The sequence below is a fragment of the Ammodytes marinus genome (genome assembly GCF_949987685.1).
Source record: "Ammodytes marinus genome assembly, chromosome: 18".
Classification (NCBI taxonomy): domain Eukaryota; kingdom Metazoa; phylum Chordata; class Actinopteri; order Uranoscopiformes; family Ammodytidae; genus Ammodytes; species Ammodytes marinus.
In genome coordinates, this window is record NC_137222.1 from 4,991,743 (window position 1) to 5,015,155 (window position 23,413).

General features: G+C 41.7%; 1 protein-coding gene across 1 annotated transcript; it reads right to left on the minus strand.

Annotated features, from left to right (window-relative positions):
- Positions 1-1,373: 1,373 nt before the first annotated feature.
- jmy (junction mediating and regulatory protein, p53 cofactor) lies at positions 1,374-22,532 on the minus strand (the record flags this gene model as incomplete). The annotated part of the gene is made up of 10 exons (XM_080046792.1): positions 1,374-1,690; positions 2,136-2,598; positions 3,085-3,174; positions 3,453-3,515; positions 3,700-3,890; positions 4,399-4,564; positions 5,172-5,341; positions 6,303-6,453; positions 14,353-14,526; positions 21,717-22,532. 10 exons carry the CDS (start codon positions 22,530-22,532, stop codon positions 1,374-1,376), a joined length of 2,601 nt encoding a protein of 866 aa, XP_079902918.1.
- Positions 22,533-23,413: the final 881 nt, after the last annotated feature.

Below are 23,413 nucleotides of genomic sequence, written 5' to 3' on the forward strand. Positions count from 1 at the left end.
TGACATTAACCCCGTCCTTAATATTCTGCCCAATCAACTACAGCATGTTCAACTACATCAGGGTTTTTTTTTTAAATACAGAATACAGTAAATGATGGAATTGTCACTTCTATTACTGGAACGAACTGGCGGAATTAAAAGTAAATGTTTGCAGTGTGTAACAACGGATGTACAGAGAACTGGATAATTGTTAAGCTGATAAAAACTTTAAAACGTGTTGATTTTCATGTTCTGCAGCTCAGATTTCTAAGAAGCATTATTGACATGTATTCACTTCAGATTTCAGTCTAAATCCTTGAGTAATGTAAACTTAATCTTAAAAACTTCTGCGATTTGATTTGACCGAGTTATGACTTCAAGGAGGACAACGAAATTGAATCAATCAGGCGGCATTTAAAAAAAATAAGTACCTTCATAGCCTCCGTAAACTGCTGTTAAGACGGACAAACTACAGTACGTTAACTTGTTTTCAGAGAAGCAACACACAGACAAATGTCCCTTTCATCTGATACGATACAATTCCTTCTGCACGCGCCTTACGGTTTGAAATAATAGACGATATAGAGTGTGATATCCTTCCTTCCTCATTTTATATCATATTTTACTCTACATGTATAGTATGTATTTCTACATGTATCTCTTGATTAGTTGAAAAGTGGAGATGCTAAAATGGATTTATTTGCTAAACGTACAATAAGTCCCAGTTTGTGTATTCCTTCCACCGTGGTAAAAAGTTCAGCAAATTATAGTTATGTTCCAAAATTTGGGAAAAACTCCTTTTTGTTGAAAGTTAGATGTGAAGTTGGATACCACTATAATGTCAGTACGCTAAATACAGCAGCTGTTCCTTTGAGGGAAGAGGGAATGGTCCTTTCCTGCATACATGTTTTAGGCTTTTTTGCGCACTAAAAGTACAGTACAAATGGTTGTCACGTGAATGTAAAAGTGTACTACAGCACATGTAATTCAGTGATGACAGTCTGACAATGCTTACTGTGTCCTTATAAAAAAGAAGAAAAAAAGAAAAATACTCACTCCCTAAAACAAACCCATCACAGCAAACTACAGTACGACTCCCGACGTGTAGGCCGACATAATGAGAGGTTAGAGGTTGTTTTCCTCGCCATCAAAAGTTAGTGGTCCATCTTTACAAACAACATACAGAAATATGAAAAAACACAAACATACTTCTGAGCGTTTTTTTCTTTTTTCTGATGTATAAAAAGAAAATGTTTGTTCAAATTGCACCACCATTTCTCCAGGTGATTTAACCCTGCCATTGTTTTTCTCTTCAAATTGGCTCCACATAAAGTTAAAAAAATTCAATAAAGTAAAAAAAAAAAAAAAAAACTTCCGATAAGCCGGTGAACGAGCTAGTTTTCCCAGTCGGTGCACGGGAGGCCTTCATCCTCGGACTCTGACTCAGACTCGGGAGAAGCCTCTTTGATCCTCCTCAGCGCTTCGTGGATGCTGCGTGTGAGAGCGTCTGCGTGGTGTGTGAAGCTCTTGACGTGACGCTGGGTCTCCGGCCGGGTGCGGACCTTCTTCAGCCTGACGCCCTGCCTGATCTGGGCCAGGATGTTGGGGCCTTCGTCATCAGGGTCCGGGGCCAGGACACGGAGCTCCGCCTTCCTCAGGTGGAAACTGCCCCGTTTGAGGGAGGCCAGCACCTCGTCCATAGGGGAGCTCGCTGTCAACACACAACAGGGCTGGTTAGCTTCATGTACACGGTCAATAGAATACTTTTTTTAAATGAGATTTAATAGCTGTTAAACAAATATACAGGCCTCAGTATGAAGGGAAGATATGGACCAGAATTATTTATTAACTAATAACTTTTTTTTCTTCAACGTTTTGTTGCATTAAAAAAAAGCTTCCAAATACTGAATTGAGCTTCAAATACCAACACAGGTTAACACATCACACAGGTGCAGCGCAGGCTGTGGAGCACTACATTTTAAACACTAGTTATTTAAGGAACTATTTTGCATAACGTTTGACACATTGATTTTTATGAACAAAAAATTTGTAAATTCAATTTTTTTTTAACATATTGTAAATTCCAATACAATTCCAGGAATTTCATGAGTGTGGGCACCCTGTATAAAGTCCTAAACTGCGAGTCTCCCTCTCACCTCTCCTCCACTGCTGTGAGTCGAGCGAGGCCGTCTTCTTGAGCTTCTTGCGGGCCGTGAGCAGCTGACTGCTGTCGAAGAAGCGCGGGGAGAACGGGGCCAGAGGCAGAGACGCCGGCTCAGACTCCACACACGGCTTGAGCCTCACGGGGCTTTCTGACGGACTCTTCTTCTGGTCCTGGGTCTGTGGCGGCGTCAGCTCATCAAAGAGATCTAGAGGTGGAGGAGGGGGAGGGGGTGGGGGAGGACCGGAGAGAATAGGCAGCGACAGGAACGGAGGAGAAGAGTCCAGGCTGTCCAGAGGGATTGTGGGTAAAGACACACTGTCACAGGGCGGAGGTGGAGCAGAGAGCAGTGGGAGGTCTGTCTGCACGGCGGTGGCCTGCGTGCTGCGCTGTGTGGGCCCAGACCGCCGCCCGCTGTGAGGCTGAGTGAGACGCAGACGACTCTGACCCGGGTAACGCTGTGTGGAGGGGGGGACATGGGGAGGTTAGTGACACAGTAGGAAGACAGTGGAAAGTATCCTCCTTGAATGATCATCGGTGTATGTGTGTGTGTGTGTGTGTGTGTGTGTGTGTGTGTGTGTGTGTGTGTGTGTGTGTGTGTGTGTGTGTGTGTGTGTGTGTGTGTGTGTGTGTGTGTGTGTGTGTGTGTGTGTGTGTGTGGTAAGAAATGTAAAGTGCCTAAGTCAAGTCCATTAACCATCACAATGTACAGTGAAGCAGATTTATAACATCTTAAAGATATGCATTAAAAAAATTAAATAAAATTAAATCTTATTAGAAACTGAAGACGTAAAATAGTGCAGTAGCGAAAATATAGGAATAAAACTGTAGTAGACAGGTGTGTATATTAAGTAAAGTAGTAAGAATAAATATATTTATAAGCAGTGTTGTAAACAGTAGAATATATCTGTACAGTAACAGTACGGATAGTAAAGTATTAAAACCTGTTTGAGGCTGCGCAGTCGGTCCAGAGTTCTCTGTCTCTCCTGACTCACTCTGGCGTTGCTCTTGACTTCATCTTCCTCAGATTCTCCCTTCACAGGAGACAACAAGGTGACAAATTAATGACAGTTAACAGAGTCAACATTTATTGAGTGGTTTATATGATCCTATTCGTTCAGTACAAACAAAATCTGGTGGTTAGCGGGTCCCCAGAAGACCCCTGAATTTACACAAATTATAAAAAGATTTTAAAGATTTAGTTTAGTTAACAGAAGACGAGTGATATTAAAAAGTGTTACTGAGCAACAGACAGTGATGTGCAAAATCTTTTATATTGTGTGTGTGTGTGTGTCCTGTCAGACTGTCTCACCTGTTGCAGGGAGTCGCCGTCACCATGTTGTTTCTTCTGGTTGTGATTGACGATACAGATTTCCTATTCAAGACAAAAAAAAAGCACTTAATTCATACATTTTCAGTGACATTTATAAAAACTAATTGAAAAAAGGGAGAGTGTAGTGTACATTTATTAACATTCTTTTTTCTTTTCTTTTTTTTCAGTAAATGCACCTGGGTTAGCTTAAAGGTTAGTTGTGATTGTCAGTGTGCGGCCATCTTACCTTCTTGGTCTTGAGGTAGACCCTCTTGGTGGTGATGCGTCCCCTGCGTGCCTCCAGCTGCCTGGTCCTCTGCTGCAGGACGCTCAGCTCTGTGTCTCTGAGTGGAGACGGAGGAGACACCGGCTCCTCTTCAGTCTTCATGGCGTCAGGAGACTCAAAGGCGTCGTAGTAAACCACCTCATCCTGACGCTCTGATACAAACAGCACAACACAGTCAATACACTGCTCATTGTTGATTTATATAACCACTATAAAGTCACGAATGGGTTTTTCTTAAAGATTGACACTATTTGAGTTATATTTTCTTTCATATTTCTTAGATAATCTCATACGAAGAGATGAAATGTGGAATGTAACTTCATAAAGATCTGAATGGGATTAAACCATTTAAAAACAGAACAAATGATTAAATAATTTCTTTCCTTTTGTGAATCATTTATAAAAATGTAAGATTCAGCAATCTTATTTTCAGCCTCAACATATTATTTGATATTGTTCCCTAGAATACATTTTTGAAGAATTGTGATTTAGAGAGGTAGACATGTTACATCTCCACTGCAATTGTTTGGTACTTATTATCAGCCTTCATATACAATAAAATCAATATATCTATGACAAGCAAAAATCTCTAAATATAATAAACACTTCAGTTTGTCACACTGAGTTCCACAGACAACAGAGAATCAACCATTGGCTCACCGGTCATTTGCCTGCGTAGACTCTGTAGTTGTGCGTTTAGCAGCAGTTCTTCACAGCGCAGGACCTCGGCCTGAATGTCATAGAGCTGAAGCTGCAGCTCGTAGTACAGCGCCTCCATCTGGTCCAGACGCAGCATGGCATCATCTCCACCCTGTAGACTCTGCATCTGGAGAACACACACACACACACACACACACACACACACAAACACACAGGCTGCGTTCAATACCCATAGTTCCCTGCTATTTAGTATGACAGAAAAATATTTATGTCACAATGCTTAGTAGTCAAATGCAGTATGCTGAAAAATATAAGTAAAAGTATGTCCCAATTGTAGCATACTGTAGCAAACAACATACTTCTTATGATCAGCTGTAGTATGTAGAATAGTAAAAAGGAAAGAGTATGTGATTTGGAACGCAGGGACAGTTTCATTGTGACAGAAGAAGGACATACGCCAAGTGGAAATCATTTAGAAAGTGTAAATGTTCTGTATAAATACTTTGTATTGTAACATGTAAAACAAGTGTTTCACGCCAACAGACTTTCCCAGTGAGTCATTTCCACTGTTGTACACCAGGATGTTTTTCACTCCATTCCAGGATGTTTGAGCAATGACGTCATTCTTCTAGCACACTATTATCTCACTTTTTTCCCTTCTCTCTCATAGTGTCTGTCACTTACTCCTTGTCCCATCAGTGTGTGTGTGTGTGTGTGTGTGTGTGTGTGTGTGTGTGTGTGTGTGTGTGTGTGTGTGTGTGTGTGTGCTGTACCTCCTCCTTCAGTCCATGTTTCCTCTGTTCCAAACAGATTTCTTTGGCTCTCATCAGTTGTAGCGTTTCCTTGGAGACGCCGTACTGCAGCCGCTCCATTCGCTCCACGGCCGCCGTCCACGCCGACTTCCCAAACTTCTTCTGGTCGCCACGCATCCGCTCGTACACCGCTGAAACACAGGGACGTCAGGGTGAACATGTTGATCACAACCGCAATGATTTTCAATAGATAGATAATCAATTATTACACTTGAGTAACTGTTTAAAATTTAAATTATTCTACAGTTTGAGCAGCAGAGCCTCATAACTTTTCACATAATACCAACAACGAAAACGATCATTTTGGATAACATTAACAAGAAATAAATCTAAACATGGTTTTGGAATGATCATCAGGAGATATCCAGATCCAGGCATTGGAATCAGATCTTTTTTTTTTTTTTTTTTTTTTTTTTTTTTTTAACAGATTGGGGCTTCTTTAGTTTTTATCTTTCTTGGACTGTGGGAAACTAGGATGGACAATTTTCTTAAGAAGTAATGAAGAAAGTAATCATCAGATTATCAATACCTGCTGGTTTCAGCCCTAAAATGGACACTAGAACAGTGATTAGGATCAGTGCATGAAACAGGCTTTGATTCAGGTAAGTGAAGCCTATTTCATGCCTGAACAGAACATCAGGTTGACATGTTTCTTGGAAGTTCATAGCCGAGATGTCTTGGAGCTTAAAATACTTTACGAGGAAAGGTGAAGGGAGGTATTCTGTAAGTGAGAGGTTTGGAATGAGGATCTGAGACAGAAAATGTTACTTTGAAATCCTCCCTACGTGGAGTCTTTTCACTGCACTTTGTTATGGAGTAAAAATAAAGGTTCAAAAGTCACTGCTGAGACAAAGACTCATTATTAGATAGAGAGGAAAGGTGTGTGTGTGTAGGTGTGTGTGTGTGTGTGTGTTTGTGAGTGAGTGAGTGAGTGAGTGAGTGAGTGAGTGAGTGAGTGAGTGAGTGAGTGAGTGAGTGAGTGAGTGAGTGAGTGAGTGAGCGAGCGTGCGAGTCATAGAGTGGCATACTGACTGACTGACTGACATTGTGAGTGAGAGACAGTGTGAGTGAGTGAGGTGTGTGTGTATTAACCTTTCTGTGCCCTTGTGGTTGTCTCAAAGAACTTGACAGTCAGGTCCTGGATGGAGAGCACAGCGGCGTGAGCTTTCTTCTGCCATTCCTCGTCCTCTTTCCTCAGCCCGTCCACACGCCGAGGACCCAGACGCTCCGTCTCCAGGGAGATCTGTCACCGAGGGCAACACAGGTCGTTAAAGCAGGTCAAATATTAGAACACTGGCATCAGCACAGATAACACAGTTAGTTCAGGCAGTTTGAGTCAGGACACGTTGACCCCCAACAACAACAACAACACATCACCACGTGTAGGTTTAGTGCAACAAGAAGGTTACACCAGTAGATAATCACTAAGTTTTTTTGTTGTTGCATATATTTGTTTACATCATCACAAACTCTCTCCTTTAAACCGTTAAGATCCCATTGCAAAGGAAATAACTTTTCCAAGATTCCTACACAGGAGGAGAAGCAGGACATTTGAGAGGTTGCACTGGGATATTTTTCAACATGACACTGTTTGGACCTTTCTTTAATCTCTGATTGTCATGTTTTGTCAAAATAATAATCCAAAATATACATGCAATGATTCTTGAAAACATCACTTCATTTATGGATATAAACTATGCATTTCAAATATATATCTCAAGACTACTACCATTGGGAGATGTTATTTGGGCTAGTAATGCGATTATAAAATCATAGGCATAACTTTCTTAGTGTGCACCTGTCCCTTTAACCTAACACAGCTTCTTTTCCTCATCTCTCACCCTCCTGACCCCCATTAAACTCTCAAGTGTCCCCCTCAGGAGTTGGCCCCATAGGTTGAACACACTGCTCTGTAATACCAGCACGCTACAGCAGAGGGTGCTAACAGTGAGCAGTGACCACAGGCATGTCTGTGCATGTTTGTGTTTAGAGTGTGACACTAACCCAGTGTCCTACTGCGCTAGTGGAACAATAAATAAACACAGAAATATCTTTGATAGCTAGGCAAGACCAATGTGAATGCACACGCACGCACGCACGCGCACACACACACACACACACACACACACACACACACGCACACACACATGGAGGAGCAGACGTCAAACAGTCAGTCGGTTCATTTCTCCACAGCTCACCGGCTCGTGTCGGGCCATGTGAAAATGAGTGAGAAACAGTGAAAAACTAAAGCAGTGCCACGTGGACTTTTAGCCCCCTCCCTCTCCACTACAAGAACACATGGAACAAAATGTACACACACAGATTAACTCCCTGTGAAGGCCTCGTGCTCATGCATTCAGATGGTAATATCTCAATGTTAAACACATGTGTAGGCGCTCAAAAGTAAACATGACTAATGTAATGTAAAAAAAAAAAATGGAAGTCATCACCAATTTCCTATTTATCTTAAACATATTGTCTCGTTATCTTTTGAGTGTTTTGTAATGTGTGTGTGTGTCTGTCTTTGTGTGTGTCTGTCTACACGTGAGGCATAAGTACAGGGAGTGGTTTTAGGGTTAAACTGGGAGCGAATGGGGGGGGGGAGAGAATTGCCTCACTTCAGGATGTCAAAAAAGAAAGAATTCCAACTAAAACATTGAAACTCCGCTCCACAGTTTATCTATGATCTCATTGTTTAGGTATCCTTTAACAGGAAGGATACAGTAACGCAGCAACTACATGTGAACTCATCTGGAGAGAAGAGCAAGGTACAAAATCCAACACCAACAGAGCAATTTGCCCGCGAGCGGATCAGGCAGACAGACACGCCGACCTGTCACTCTGACTGTGACATTTAACAGCATCTGAAGGTTGACCTATTCTCACCGTGGTGTTGTTGTTGTCTTTGTTAAAAAGGTGCAGTCAGCAAGTCTGGAGAATGCTTGTTGTCAATCTGATGTTAATACACATACCCTGGGTTCTATAAACAAAGGTGGCCTACTGTGGCTAGCAACATGCCCGTTTAAAGAGCCTTGATTTTTTTTACAGCACCGACACAGTATGGACAGGTTGTGGGTCATGAGTATTCACTGATTTTGACAACAAGTTATTTAACAACAAGCATTCTCTAGAAACGCTGACTCCACCTTAAGCCCCTTTCAGACCTGCAGCCCTTTACGTTATCTGCCCGCAATAAAACATGTCGTTCTTGTGTCTGAATAAAAAAACATATCCCCATCACTTTCAACAACAAAACTATATTGAATACAGTCACATATAGGCTGTAGCAAAATAAGGTGGTAAATGCCCCATGCCACCTTTTAAATATCACTACAGAAGGGAGAAGGGGGAGGGGGAGGGGAAGGGGAGTCCCTTGACACCTCTGGTCCACAGCTGCTGGTGACAAAACACAGGACGCGTCAGACTCTGAAAATAGAAGTGACGCCTGTTCTCGTGGTAGAGTGCTGGGATTACAGCATGGATACCATCGTTGTGGTTGTTATCTCCTTTTGGTCAAAATAGCCAGTAAAAGGTAAAAGGCCTTTTTGTGTTAGATACTCTGCAGTGTGTAGAGTACGAACCGATAGCCGTAGGGAAGTCTTAAAGTACTGACATTAGCTAAAACTAAATATCTCTTGCTTTTAAACTATTGGTCGAACAAAAAGACATTTGAAGAGGTTGAAAAGTGTGTCACACATTTTATAGACCAAATCATTAATTGATTACTCAACAAAGTAAATAGAGTTATCCATATTTGGAAAAATCATTTGTTCAATTACTTTATAACTTCATAGTCAATATCTATAAATGTGTAAAAGAGTCATGGCCATCTCCTAAATAATAATACAATAAATTATTTTCTTAACTTTAGCTCATACAAATACTTAGTTTGTATATTAGCCTATGCTTCAATATATTTCCTTATTTGTGTAGAATTTGCCTGACAGCTGGAGGTAAGCCTAGCATGTGGTCAAGGGAACCGCCATGACAACTGTTGCCAAGTGACAATGCAGTGGATGTGAGACAGTAACTGGAGCTCACTGTGGTATAAAACAAGGACATTTTTAATTCATGGCTGCACTCTGACCCTCCTGGCAACGGGAATCCTACACTGCAGCTCCAACACGCAATAAGGCCCAAGACAATGAAGCATTCAACTAAATACCCCACACCCTTTGTAGTCCATTCATTCATTGGTCCATCTGCTCCTTCATTCACCAATCTAGCCTTTAGCTTAGATGTCAGAAATAAAAAATTATTTAAAAAAATAATAATAATAAACAAATGTCACCATGGGCATATTAGGAAACGGTGATGGACATTACATACCTAACAATTAATCAATAATATAAAAGGCAGATCAATCTTTAGTTATAGCCCTAATCGACTGTACAATGTAATAATCAAGGCAAACAAAGACACTATTTCAACTCCTCTAAACCCCACAAATCAAGAAATCATCATTTTGCCATCCAGATTGAATATTGCTCGTGACGGTCTGACCTTTAGCTTGAAACACCTTGGTGGTTTCACAACACCCTCACACGTGTCTCTGTATTCACACTGAGGACAGGAAGGACTGTAATCTAAGCAGGTAATTGATACTCGGCTGCTCAAGTCTTTTTCATCTCACACCTTTGCGACATTAGGACACAAACTGTATGCAACTGTAAACAATAATACTGTGGGATTCTGCTTTGTCACTTTCTTTTTTTCAATTATAATAAACAGGTTTTTAAGGACATTGACAAACCCTTAAGCCAATACACAAAAAACTAGAATAAAAAAAAATAGTAACACACACACACACACATCCAAGAGGAGAGTCACAATTTAGCCTAAGAAAATTCATCATAACCAACACATGCTTCTTCCCCTTCTTCTTAATAAAATGACAGTCTCCATGATCCGCTGACTCAGCAGTTTTATGAAGAAACAAACGGCCTGTGCCGGGATGAAGGATTCATTTGCATACAGCTTTGTTTTGAGCCGTTGGATCGGCCCGGGGGCAGCAGGTGGCGGGGCTGGGAATTTTGGATTCAAACTGAAAAGCTTTTTTTTCTTTTTAAGTGTGACATGCTTTTACTGCTACACTTTAAGTGATAATGACAGATTTTCACATGAAGAAATGACCTTTATCAACATCTATTTCTAGCAATTGATCAATGCACCTAAAGTTGGTGCACGAAACTGAAAAATAAATGTTGAGGCTGTAGAGTGGGCCAAGCTACAAAAACACTAAATACTTCAATTCCCATAATGCAACTCATAAGTATCTTTCATTAGCGCTTCTCTGCCTTCAAACTCAACTCAACATATACAGTTTGAGAATTTTTTGGCTTTGTCACAGAAAACCAGCAATTGATTTGATGTCAACTTTGGCTTTAGGAAATTGCGATTTGAACTTTTAACCGATGCAAATTCATCCTTTAAGAAAAAGTGACATAAGTGTGACATAAAGCTTTGTGATTTCGTGACATCTCTTAATTTAGCGCGGCACCCGCCCAAGAACCTCAAATAGCATCATAATAAACACTCATAAACACACCCACACAGTCACTTTTACTGGTTAGTGACACAATGCTGGATGCAGCATGCTGTGTTAGGAATGTAGTTTAGAGAAGGACACGTACTCACAAAACAAGATATGTTGAATGACTGAAAATCTATGAGAGAAGGAGATAGAGATAGAGTGTGTGGTATTAAACAGTATTAATTACGTGTTAAGTTATATCATAGTCGACTAAGGATGCACGATCCAGCCTCACTTGATTCTCTGATGACTTTTACTAACAACATACAGACTGGTTCAGAGTCCTCAATGTTGGAGAAGTTATTTATATCTCTCTTCTCTCTCACAAAGGGATCTGCTTACTCTTAGTTATGCAGAATGGACACACCTGTTCTTTGTGGTGTACTTGGGAGTACAAAGCCTTTGTCTGAAATATCTCCCTAATACAGTGTACACTACAGTCCATTCAACAATCCATTTTAGTATTTCCCCTAGGATTGAGACCTATCAATGTTTTGAGCATTCGCAATGTGGCCCTGCCGGGAAGTTTCAAATGTGTGTGTCTGTGTGCCAATAGCTCTTGAAGCCGAAGTACAAACTACATTTTGCACAGCAATGAAAAAGGAAAATGTCTGACAATTTCTCATATCGAGCTTTCTCCAGATTTAGGAAAATTCTATTTAATTCACGTTAATTATGGGCCGGCTATTTTTTTCTTCTGCAAGACTGTGTTCCTATGTGTTGACATCTCCATCCCTCTTGTAGATACAATGGTGGTGGTGACATAATCAGGTAAGCACTATTAAAGTAGCCTAACTTTACTTTGTTTATATTATTTGTGTGAATTGACGTGGCTATAAGCGTCAGCCTCTAGGTTAAGATGCCTTACTGACAGGTGTGTGACAGCCATTTAACCTAGATAAAAGTTATTTTCTAACATTAAAAGAGGGCAGCTATCATTTCCCTTTTTGTTTTAGGTATGTTCATTCCCTAGCTCCTCCTGGGGGATCCCATGGGGTTCCCAAGCCAGAGGAGATGTAGAATCTTTCCAGCGTGTTCTGGATCTACGCGGGGGGGGCGAGGGGTTCCTGCCAGATTGATTAGATTCTCAAAATGCCCTCAGTGTGAAGTAGAAGCCGCTGAGCTGCGTCCAGATGTTAGTCATCCTCTCTTTGAGGCGGAGCCCAGACATCCTTCAGGAGGAAACTTGTTTTGGCTGCTTCCACCCATGATCTCACTCATTCGGTCACTACTCACTGGCTCAGGACTGAAGGTGAGGGTTGGAAGTTGGAACCAAAAAATGGTGGATCAAAAGCTTTCCCTCTTCAACATGTTCAGCATATTCCTCTATGTAATGTTCTTGGCTTTGCAGAACTTGCATTTTATTTCTTATCTTATCCATGTCAATTGTAGGCACCAATGTACTGTATAAAGGCAAATGTAATGTAAAACTGCCTGGCCATTCTACAGTATCTGTTGTTATTGTATGACCTTTATACATATCTAAATCCATTCAAAGGTTGGAACAACACATGGTAAACTAAATGTAAAGCTTGTCCTCTTCAACACGACGGTGGACAACATCCTCCTGACGCTGCACCAGTTGACATGACGATCGCACGCTCAATTTAACCGACGTGAACAATAACAGAGAAAGTCCCCCTCGAGATCCTTTAACTACTTTTCGCTTGGGGCAGAATCTCTGGCTCAGTGATTCGGCTCGCTTAGCTCAGCGGTTGGAGGAGCAAGCATGGAAGCAATTAAGGTATTTTAAAAACCCCATAGCGACCGATTTACATCAATAATAGCCCAACTTCCTCAGAGCTCTGACTGAAATCTGAACACACAAGACAGGATAGACATCTTTTTTGAGTCGGTGGGATTTGCACTTTACGAGGATATCAATATCTTCAATTTGCACCGAAGATAAAGGGTCCATAAATTCACAGACTAAAAAAATGCTTATTAGTATTCCAGAACTAGAGAATCCTCACGTTTTTAGTTTTCAGTATCATAGTAACCCAGTGAGAGATGTGTGTACTGTACATCCATATGTACATGCATTGCAAATAGGAACTGGTAACAGCCAATTTGTTAATATGTTAACATTACAAATGTAGGATAAAGAAGAAACTTGTCAACATCAATACAGTACGTCCTGCTTAGAGGACTAGATATCTTGCTTTTCGTCTGAGGAGGGATCACAGTGTCAGACTTTTAAAACCAATGCTGTGCTGTAGACTGAGTTAACTAATGATTATATGGGCCGTAGTGAATGATTGAAGAAAGGAAATACTGTGGTTTTCAGAGAGGAAGCAAGCAATTATATTTTCGTGTTTTATATTGTGTCTTTTTTTTCTCAGCGATTTCCAAGTGATGTCATTGAATTTCAAAAGCAAATTCATCTAGCTAGTGTATGTTCGATGCTATCATAAAATGTATGCTTATTAAGGTGTTCCTGCCGGGCTTTTGAACCAGTAGTGCACTAGGCGTGTGAAAACATCCTGACCTACTGACCCAACCAGGCATGTGTTAAAGACTGAAGCCAGCTCCGTGAAGACAGGAGAGATTAGTCTGTGGATTTACTTCCACTAATGAAGCAAAACAACAAAGATGGCATGGAGAAAAAGAGTGTTGTAAACAGAAGAGTGTGCTGAGGCTGCAGAATCACTGAGTGGTTTAGTGGCTGCTGTAATAATACTTATGCTGGTTGTTAAGCCGCTCTGGGTCGGGGCACGGTGGGGGCTTTCCAACTGATCCTCCATGTTGTAAAGCTACAGTTTAGCAAAGACCAGCTACTATACCACCAGCATCATCGCACGTAGCCTTAGCAACTAAGGCTAATGCCATTACAGCAGGGCTTAGGAAGCTGGGCTCAAAGCAGGACATGATGACCATGTAGTGGTTCAGGGCTCCATTCCCAGCACCAGCCTTGGATTTTAGGGCACAGTCACACTTGCTATGTGTGTCCCTTTCCTCCTCCCAAGCTGGCTATGCCCAGCCTGCACTCACACTGCTTCAATAGATCCAGGCCTGGGCACAATAGCTTCTTGCCAATACTTCACAATGTCTTAATGCTTGCGGTTTGGGATTTGGAGTCTATTTGTATCCGTTTTTATTCTTATATTGTCATCCGGCCAAATTTGCAGCAGACATTTCAATTCTACATCAGACCACACAAACCCTTGGGCCTTTTTTTCAAATGTACGTTCTGTGCGTGTACGTTTTGAGTCGCGGGGAAAGATCTCATATAAAAATCGACCGCCGTCTATAAGCGTGCTCGTACATCAGTATCTGTACCGTGTCGAGGCACACCTCTCCCAAACGTGCCAGGGCCAAGGAAGTGTACGGAACGGAGAACTCACACTGGTCCAACAAACTAGACTTTAGGAGGCAATCGTACTTGGGCACTGTACCAATGCCCAGTGTGAGTGCACCCATGAACCCCCAAAACCACAAGCTGTTGGGAGTAGTAGAGAGAGGCAGTGTAACACAGGTCAAAGGTGCTCTGGGACAAAACCAGTTAGCCGGCTACAGTAATGTACTTTAAAATCAACCCCCACCTACCCACCACCACCACAAACCAAACCAGATGGTATGTGACTCCCTGTGTCCGTGTGTGAGCATTACCTTAATCTGCTGTCTGCGTAGCATGGCCAGCTCCCTCATGTCTCTGAAGGGCTGCAGTAGATAGTGGTAGAGCTGCGTCGTGGCCTCCAGCAGCTCGCCGTACGCCTCGTCCTCTTCAGGGTAAATCTGTAGCAGCTCCACCATGCTGTCCAGCGCTTTGTGTCTGTCCAACACCTGAGACAAAATATATTAAAGAGAAAGATGGGAGTTATTAGGGACATTGGTGTATTTTACAGATCCACTCCAATGTAAAACAACCAATAATAATGATACATCATTTTTTTTTAACTGGATTGATGTTTGCAACTTTCTTTGAAGACATAGCCCTTTGTTTTTATAATGCAACGCTCATTTCCCGCTGTAATTGTATTTACATAGTCAAATTTATGTTGAGATGATGATAAAGCAAGAAGCCAGAGTGTCTGTGACTGTGTGTGTGGGAGGAGAGCTGCCACTTCAAAAGGGAAGCAGGATAAACCATCTTAATTAGAGCAGGAACAATACGCTGATTCATTGATAAGCCCATTGACATTGAAAGTCATTATTTCTTCAATTAAAATCCCAAACATTATTTTCTCACAACTTCCACATGTTGAGGGTGTTACTGCTTTTCTTTGTGGAACACTAATTATGTTTGGGGGTTTGCAAAAAAGTTCACCATCTCAAGCTTCCTAAATGTTCAATACAATGAATAATAAAAACTAAAAATATACAGTAGTTAGGTGTACAATCAAAATATACATTTAGGTTTTAGGGAAATTGGGGCAATTTCAAATCCACTCCAATGTCGAACAACTAGGCGTTAAATAGTTAATGGTTACTAGACCATGGTTTTGATGCTAGCTTGCTGAATTCAATGGAATAACTGGATAACAACTGGATGAGTCAAATTCTGGCTAATCGTGAATCAAAAGCTCTTTCAAAGCTGAAGGGAAAATGTCAATCCTAACCTTTAAAAGCAAGTGTGAGACTGTGTGTGTGTGTGTGTGTGTGTGTGTGTGTGTGTGTGTGTGTGTGTGTGTGTGTGTGTGTGTGTGTGTGTGTGTGTGTGTGTGTGTGTGTGTGTGTGTGTGTGTGTGTGTGTGTGTGTGTGTGTGTGTGTGTGTGTGTGTGTGTGTGTGTGTGTGTGTACTGTCTGCACATGTGTGTGTGGTCAGGAATGACACCATTAAATTATACATTGTTTGACTGTAGTACTACAATGAGAATAAATTGGCCCCAAGTTCCAACTGTTGCTGATTCACACCATATGTCCAGCCATCCACAGACTGCGCATTGTTTGTTGAGATAGACCGTTATCAAAACAGCTATTGTATTGTACACACAAATACAATTCATTCAAATCTCAAGCTCTCAGAAACCCCAGCATCTCCAATTCATACCCAGTACAATACTTCTCCTTGACTCCTGCTGTCTGATAATATTGAAATGTACCACCAGCCAATCATGGAATAAAGTGCTTTTCTTCTCCCTGTGTGAGGAGCAATAGATATGAATGGACACTCTTATATGAACTCAAGGCCTTTTGCAAAGCCCTCTCCACTCCACGTTGGGTTCTGGGAGAAGACAGACAGACAACTGCACGATTCAGCTCTGAACACACTGCTGCTACTGTTTACCTTGGGCCTGGGTCTCCATGGTAACCCCTCAGCCAACCAGAGTACACCGAGCGACTGACTCCCGGGGCTAGTGACTCCTGCCCCGAGGAACCAGCTACGGCAGCTTCCCAAAGTATTCATCTGATACTGTCATTATATACTTTTACTCAAATGACAGATACATACAAGCTTGAATGACCATATAACAATACTTTCACATTGAAGCACTGCTGTACTGTTTTCACAAACTGTTCTTAGTTCTCCTGTGCAAAAGGCTTAAAAGTGGAGTAAGCTATCCTGGAAAAAGTTTGTTTTCATTGTCAATATAAATCACTTTTTGTTTGTTCACTGATTTTTGCTTTTAGTGTTAATACACAGCATATGCTTTGTAAACAAAAGTGAGTCAGTATAGCTGACTACACCTTTAATTTACAATACAATTACTGTTTTTATCCTTTGGGATCAAAATAGTATCTATCTATCTACTGTGTCTATCCATCTATCTATCTATCTATCTATCTATCTATCTATCTATCTATCTATCTATCTACTATCTATCTATCCATCTATCTATCTATCTATCTAAATTAATCTCTGAAACTGAAATTATTTTGCAACATCCTTTGAAGACATAGGCCTTTGTTTTTATAATGCAACGCTCATTTCCTGCTGTAATTGTATTTACAGTCAAATGTATGTTGATGAAAAGCAAGAAGCCAGAGTGTCTGTGACTGTGTGTGTGGGAGGAGAGCTGCCACTTCAAAAGGGAAGCAGGATAAACCGTCTTAATTACAGCCTAAACAATACGCTGATTCATTGATAAGCCCATTGACATTGAAAGTCATTATTTCTTCAATCAAAATCCCAAACATTCCCTTCTCACAACTTCTCAATTGTGAGGTTGCTTTATTTTGTGGAACTCTAAATATATTTGAGGTTCGAACTGTGAGTGTGCTTGAAAAAAGTATTAAAAACACCATCCAGCTGGTACGTAAACAGATGGTTTTCACAAGCATTCTCTAGAATCGCTGACTCCACCCTTTAAATGCACTCATTTGTCACTTGTCTAACTTTTTTTGAAAGATGCCGTTAAAAACATAACATTATCAAGTGCTTCATTTAGCTTCCAGGTCTGCAGGAAGGAAGCATTCTTTGTGCCTTGAGCAGTAAATTACAGGAGCGTCTGACTGATATGAGCTATGGCCTCTGTAGCCCTATCATCAAGAAGAATAGCCCCTCCAGTTAGCCGGCTCTAAATCTGCCCCAACGTTTCTCTCTCTCTGCCTTTTAATTGAAACATTTCACAAGAGGAACACGCCTCGTCTGTGAACTGAGCACAAACTCTGTTTAATAGCTTTTTTTCAATAAACCCAGTGTGATTTATGAGCTGGAAAATTAGTCTGAAAATGGTACGAGACGAGTTATGTTTCCAACAAAAGGCCCTGAATAGAAATACAGATATGCCCATCTATTATTTTTCAGTACCAATCCAATTCCTATATCTGGTTAAAAATAGTTAATAAAGGCCAGGACACACCGGCCCGATAATCGCCGTCGTAGACTCGGGAGGGGGCGGGGACACGAATCTGTTTGGTGTGTGCCGTGAAATCGGTCGTCGTAGATGTCGTCGGGCTTCTTTTGAGCCGATTGAAGTCTTTCAGTTGGAGCAATTTGATTTGTGGAGGGCTAGCGAATCAGTGAAGCCCGGAAGTCAGGCGGGTAGCACAAACAGCTAACAACAGTTAGCCATCGTTTTAATGTGTTTGTTTGTTTCGTTCAGCGAGTACTCACATGCATCAACCCTTGTTGACTGCTCGACACCATGCTCGACACTCTCTGCTAAAAATGGTGCTCTTTATGGTCCATAAATATAAATACGTATTTCTATCTATATTTATGGTCTAGAGAGCCGTCCCATCATTTCCGGCTTCCGTATTTTTTCGGGCCACAATACAGATTAGCGCCGCCTGCTGTTATGGAGACATTACGTCCCGCGCAAACGCAGAGCGTACGGAAAGTCAACAGTCGGTTTGGTGTGTTCTTTGCACTTTTTCGGCCGCGACGGGAAGACTGGAGCTCCCTGAATCGGCAGTCTCCATTTTCGGGTAGTCGGACTGGTGTGTCCTGGCCTTAAGGATGCGTAACTTGTGTTGCCCCCCCATGAGGAATTCTAAGGTATTACAACAACACTTCAGGCGCATCTTCATGAGGTTAGCCTTCTGTGATCGCACATGGATTTTATTCCTTCTGCTGTACGTCTCGTTTTTTATTTTTAGCAGTAGAATCGACAACTGAATCATTTCTTGGGCGAGCTCCTGCACCAGTGTAAGGGGGCGACACCAGTTTGTCAATGCTGTAATACTGAGAAATTCAGAGAGAGTTTTGTGGAGCTGACAACTTTGTGTCAACTTATCTAGCAACAACTTGAATGTAAGCAACATACAGTTATATGAAAAGGTTACACACCATAGCTTTAAGTTGGATTAATTGGCTAAAGGCTATAACAAAGTATATATTTCTTTACTATTGCCTCTTTTGAATACCTGCTTAGAGAACTGACCACACAAATAGCCCTAACTCTACATTATGGGCAAAAAGTTATAACATTATTGATGTCACAGAAAGAGAAATGTAGGGTTAGACAGTGAGACCATAAAACACTCTTTCTGCCTTTTCTCAGGCTAGGATGATCAGATTTCAATTTTTTTTGCACATTTATACTTCATAGGATCTCCGAGTTCAATACACCTTCATATTCCAACCGGTGAAGTAGGCCTTTAATTACTGACAAGTTACTACATTATTGGATGGTACATCAACATGGGTTTGATATTGTACAATATTTTACATAGTAATGAATGGGATGAATGGTATTATTTGCAAAAGCAGAAGTGGTCACTCAACACGCACCTTGACCACAAGATCAAACATAAAACCGGTTGGTGCGCGCGTGTGTGTGTGTGTTCTGTACACTAGTGCAAATATATGTATTAGTGGGTTACCCAAGCTAAAAATAAAAACTACCCGCATATCCCAACGATAATCATGCAGTGTAAACAAACTAAGCTCAAATGTTGCCCCACAAAGCTACCAGGCAGAGTGGAGTAATCCCTTAGTCCTCACTCACTGTCACAACCACTAACTGTGTGCACACCATACACACTTTATATATGGAGTAATTCATGTTTTTAAAGTGGTTTGATAATTTAAGGTTTAATTGAACATCTTTGGATTTTGGATTCAAAGACGTCATATTGAAAGGAAAGACTTATCTTTAACTTTTGGTAACTGATTAACAAATGGATGCCATTGATCTCGGTGCAGCAGGGTTTTCCTAACAGTCAATCTTTGTTTTGTATTTTTGGCCGAGTTATCTTAAAGCTCCCATATTATACACTTTTCGGTTCTATTATACACCATATTATATGGTCTTAGTGGTCCCTAATACGTTTTTCTTTAATTGTTTGCTGAAAAAAACTTTCAGATAATTTATTGTACTATGCTGATGTTCAGCTAATCTCACAATGGCCTATTTTTTAAAAAAGAGTTGCAGGTCCCCTCGTAAATATACAATCTTTGAGCTCCCCCCGCCCCCTGTCCGGAAGCGAAGCCAGATACGCCTCGCCCTCTGTCTGTCAGGGCCGTGGACCAATAAGAAATAGGGGTGTGGGCTGCACAGTGGAAGCTTCTGGCTTTACGGTTTGTGAGGTCAGAAAAGGGGATAATTCTGACTGGAGTGTTTTTGGGGGGAGGGGTGGGGGTTTCAGAAAAGGGGAGAGTGAGAAAAGGAGAGATTGTTATTTTTTTTGATATTTTGGCAGTCTCTAGGCACACCGTGGACGCATGGATATGTTGGAACACATTTAAAAAGTGCATTTAGCATAATATGGGACCTTTAACAAACAGGGTTGAGATTGAGGCTGCCATGTGTGATAAGAGCAGTGATTCTCCAGCTGCTGTCCACACACACACACCAAATATCCAGGCCTAGCGGGGGTCCCAATAACACTATCACCAGTAGAGTGGATGGACAGTGTTAGTCAAATCTCTTGTGTTGCCCCTTTATGGCTCATGGGCACAGTGCCATTGAGAGTCTTAGAGTAATGCCTGCCTTACTTTCTTGTTATCATCACTTAATCTTAATCTCGACTTCATAGTAGTAAGTGTTATGGAGGAGCTGTGTGAGATAAACGCCAACGGTATATGAGCTGATTATCCTCTCCATTCATCTTTTCATGAACAAAGCAGCTCAACATAATGTATTACATTGCTAGTGTTACTTGATTAATACTCAGAAACCCAAAGATATTAAGTTCATCCTCATATGTGACAAAGAACCATTTAAATTCTGGTAAGTTTTGCTTGAAAAAGTACTCAAAACTATTGACTCCTCGACTAATGCTAACTTCAAGTCAACTCTAACAGTCTTTACATGACATTAAAGGTGGAGTCAGCGATTCTGGAGAAAGCTTGTTGTCAAAATCAGTGATTATCTCCTCATGATCCAGTGTTAATACACAGCCCAGGCTCTGTAAACAGGCATGTTGCTAGCGACAGTGTGCCTTCTTTGTTCAAATACCAGTTTACAGAGCCTAGGCTGTGAATTAACACCAGAAGACTTTGCCTAGCTGGGACTTTTAGTGAATGTTATCATGACCATGTGTTAATTTTAAACTACACAGTAGTGCAAGCAAGCTGGATTTATCACTAGTGTTTCCTCCAACAGTTGTGGTTCATTTCTTACAAACATTAATATAAGTTTGTGTTTCATTTTAAGTTTGCTGGCTGTACGAATACTAATACTATTGTTAAAAAGTTGTCAACAAATTAGAATTAAAAACAAACTGCAGTTTATCCTACATGCTTTCCAAGTAAACACAACGTTCTTCAGCTGTTTGTCTGGACTATGAACACTGAAACAACCTCAACAGCTGCTGTGCTAGTGGTGGTGATGACACATCATTTCTCTATAGCTCCGCCTCTTAATTGTTCTCCAGTGTTACTATGTGACTCCCTTTAAATCATCAGCCAACTGGAGTGTGTTGTCTGGCCGGCCCGGATCATATTTCAGCCTGTGTGAACTGTGAACGTGCAGCAGCAACAGATGGTAGAGGTTGGACAAGGGAAGAGGAGGAGAATAGGCCAGAGCAGGCCATGAGGCATAATTACTCTCTGAGAAACTACATCCTCTTCTCAACCAGTCTGTGGTTTGTTTGTCCTCTCCTCAGTCCTAAAATAAAATGCCTTTTTTCTCATGTGTATTTTGATGTTTTTAACTCACAACAACAATGTGCTAAAAGTGTCACAGCATCCCACGTGCACTTATAGGAAAAACATTCAAATGACATTTAAAGTAAGCAGTGTTGGGAGGAGTAGTGAACTCAATGTAATGAAACTATTTAGTTTAACTGCAATTTGAAGTAGCTTGCATATTAACAGTGATTCAAGTAGTTAAGGTGCTTTGTGGCCATTTGTTTTGTGTGAAGTTACAAGTTTACTACTGAAACTACAAACACTAAAAGGAAATACATTATTTTTCATTTCACCATTGTTTATCTAAACCCCCATTAATGAGCCCCAGATAATAGAACATCAAGACGTGTTTACAACAAAAATGTGAAATTCCTCATAAATGTAGTGAAAAGTCTAGTTGGGACTGTTTTGTTATGGACAGGTTCGGATCTCAGACAGTGAAGTCATAGGTAGTTACCAATGTTATGCTTACAAAGTAGCTTCACCAACACTGATTAAAGTAAGTTAAATCACCTCTTGCATGCGTCGTTTGGCCCTCTCCAGAGCATCCTCGTAGCCCTTCTGCCGCAGCTCGCTCAGGCTCTCGTAGTACTCTTCCGTGTTGTCTCCGTCGGTGAAAAGCACCTGCGAGAGAATCTTCCAGCCGCAGGTGTCGAGGGCATGACCCAGGTACACCTGTATTTGGTAGCACAGGGCATCCGTCTCCCGCTGCGAGATCCCGGGGGCTCCGAACAGCACCGTCCACACGCCGGCCTGCTCATCGGGGAAGGAGGGTAAACACGGGTCCAAATCTGAGTTGACTGCGCACAGCTGGAGGTGCACTGCCTTCAGGTCCTGGAACGAGAACACACCGGCCCAACTGAAGTCCTCACGCCCGTCTATGTCGCTCTCTTCTCGGTCTGAATCTCCCGGAGACAGTGGGTCATGATCCACTGGCTCCAGGATCTCAATGTCTAAAACCTTTGGGGTGATAACATCCCAAGAAGCTAGCGTATGGCTGGATGTCTTTGTTGGGGTTCTTACTTTAGGGATAGAGTGTTGTGGTGGTCTAACTTTACCAGTCGTTTCATCTTTGTTGGTCGAGACGATGGGACTTTGTTCTTGTTTTTCTGCGGGCACAGGAAGCGCTGTGTCGGGCATAAAAGGCTCCAGGAAAGTGGTCCGTCTCTGCACGGTTCTATTGTGGCAGGTTATGGCGAACTTTCCCTCGACGTCGTTCCAGGCCACGATGAAAACAAATTTATGCCTCTCTTTTTCGTCGAAGACTTTCGGCCGTACTGACACCCATTCGGACTCCATGTCCAAGTTATCCTCCATAGTGAATGACATTTCATCCAGCCAGTGGAGAAGAAAAAAAGGACAAGTAGATTAACGTGAGGGGGAGAGGGGGGGTTTATTAAATGTCGACGCTGCTAACGTAAGCTAACGGTAAAATCCAGCTAGAAAAGTAAGATTTGGCGCAAGTGAAGCGAAAAAACACGAAAGGTGAAACAAAGGCAGCCTTGCTTTGTTTACCCTGTGCGCGAGCTGCTGGTGACAACAACGCAGCAATCGTCGTTAACCGTCCAAACGGTCGGATTTCGGTCGTCCCGGTGCAAAAACCCAAACCGACAACGGGAGGTTAGCTTCATATTTTAAAGGGGCCGTTAACGTCCGTTGTCATGGCAGCTGCCCAGCTTCCTACCTGGCTATCACCCCCTACCAAGTCCACAAATGCTCGCTCGCGTTCAGCTGTCTGTACTGCTGTGTCCCCTCTTTGTCCGTGTCACAGACAATGCGGTCGCGCGACTCAGCTTCTCGGCGTCACGTGTGCGCTTCTGTTTACAAGCAATGAAGGTGCGTGCGTGTTGTCAAATCCGGGGAGGGATTTAACTGGTTCTCTGCAATGTGGCGTTCAGGTTCCGTGATGTGAGGAGGAAATACGAGGATGGATGGATGGATGGATGGATGGATGGATGGATGGAATGGATGGATGGATGGATGGATGGATGGATGGATGGATGGATGGATGGATGGATGGATAGATAGATAGATAGATAGATAGATAGATAGATAGATAGATAGATAGATAGATAGATAGATAGATAGATAGATAGATAGATAGATAGATAGATAGATAGATAGATAGATCATGACCTACTAAACTATAGTCTACGTTATATAGGATGTTTGAATGCAGCAGTACTTTTACTTTTAACAGATAATTGCTA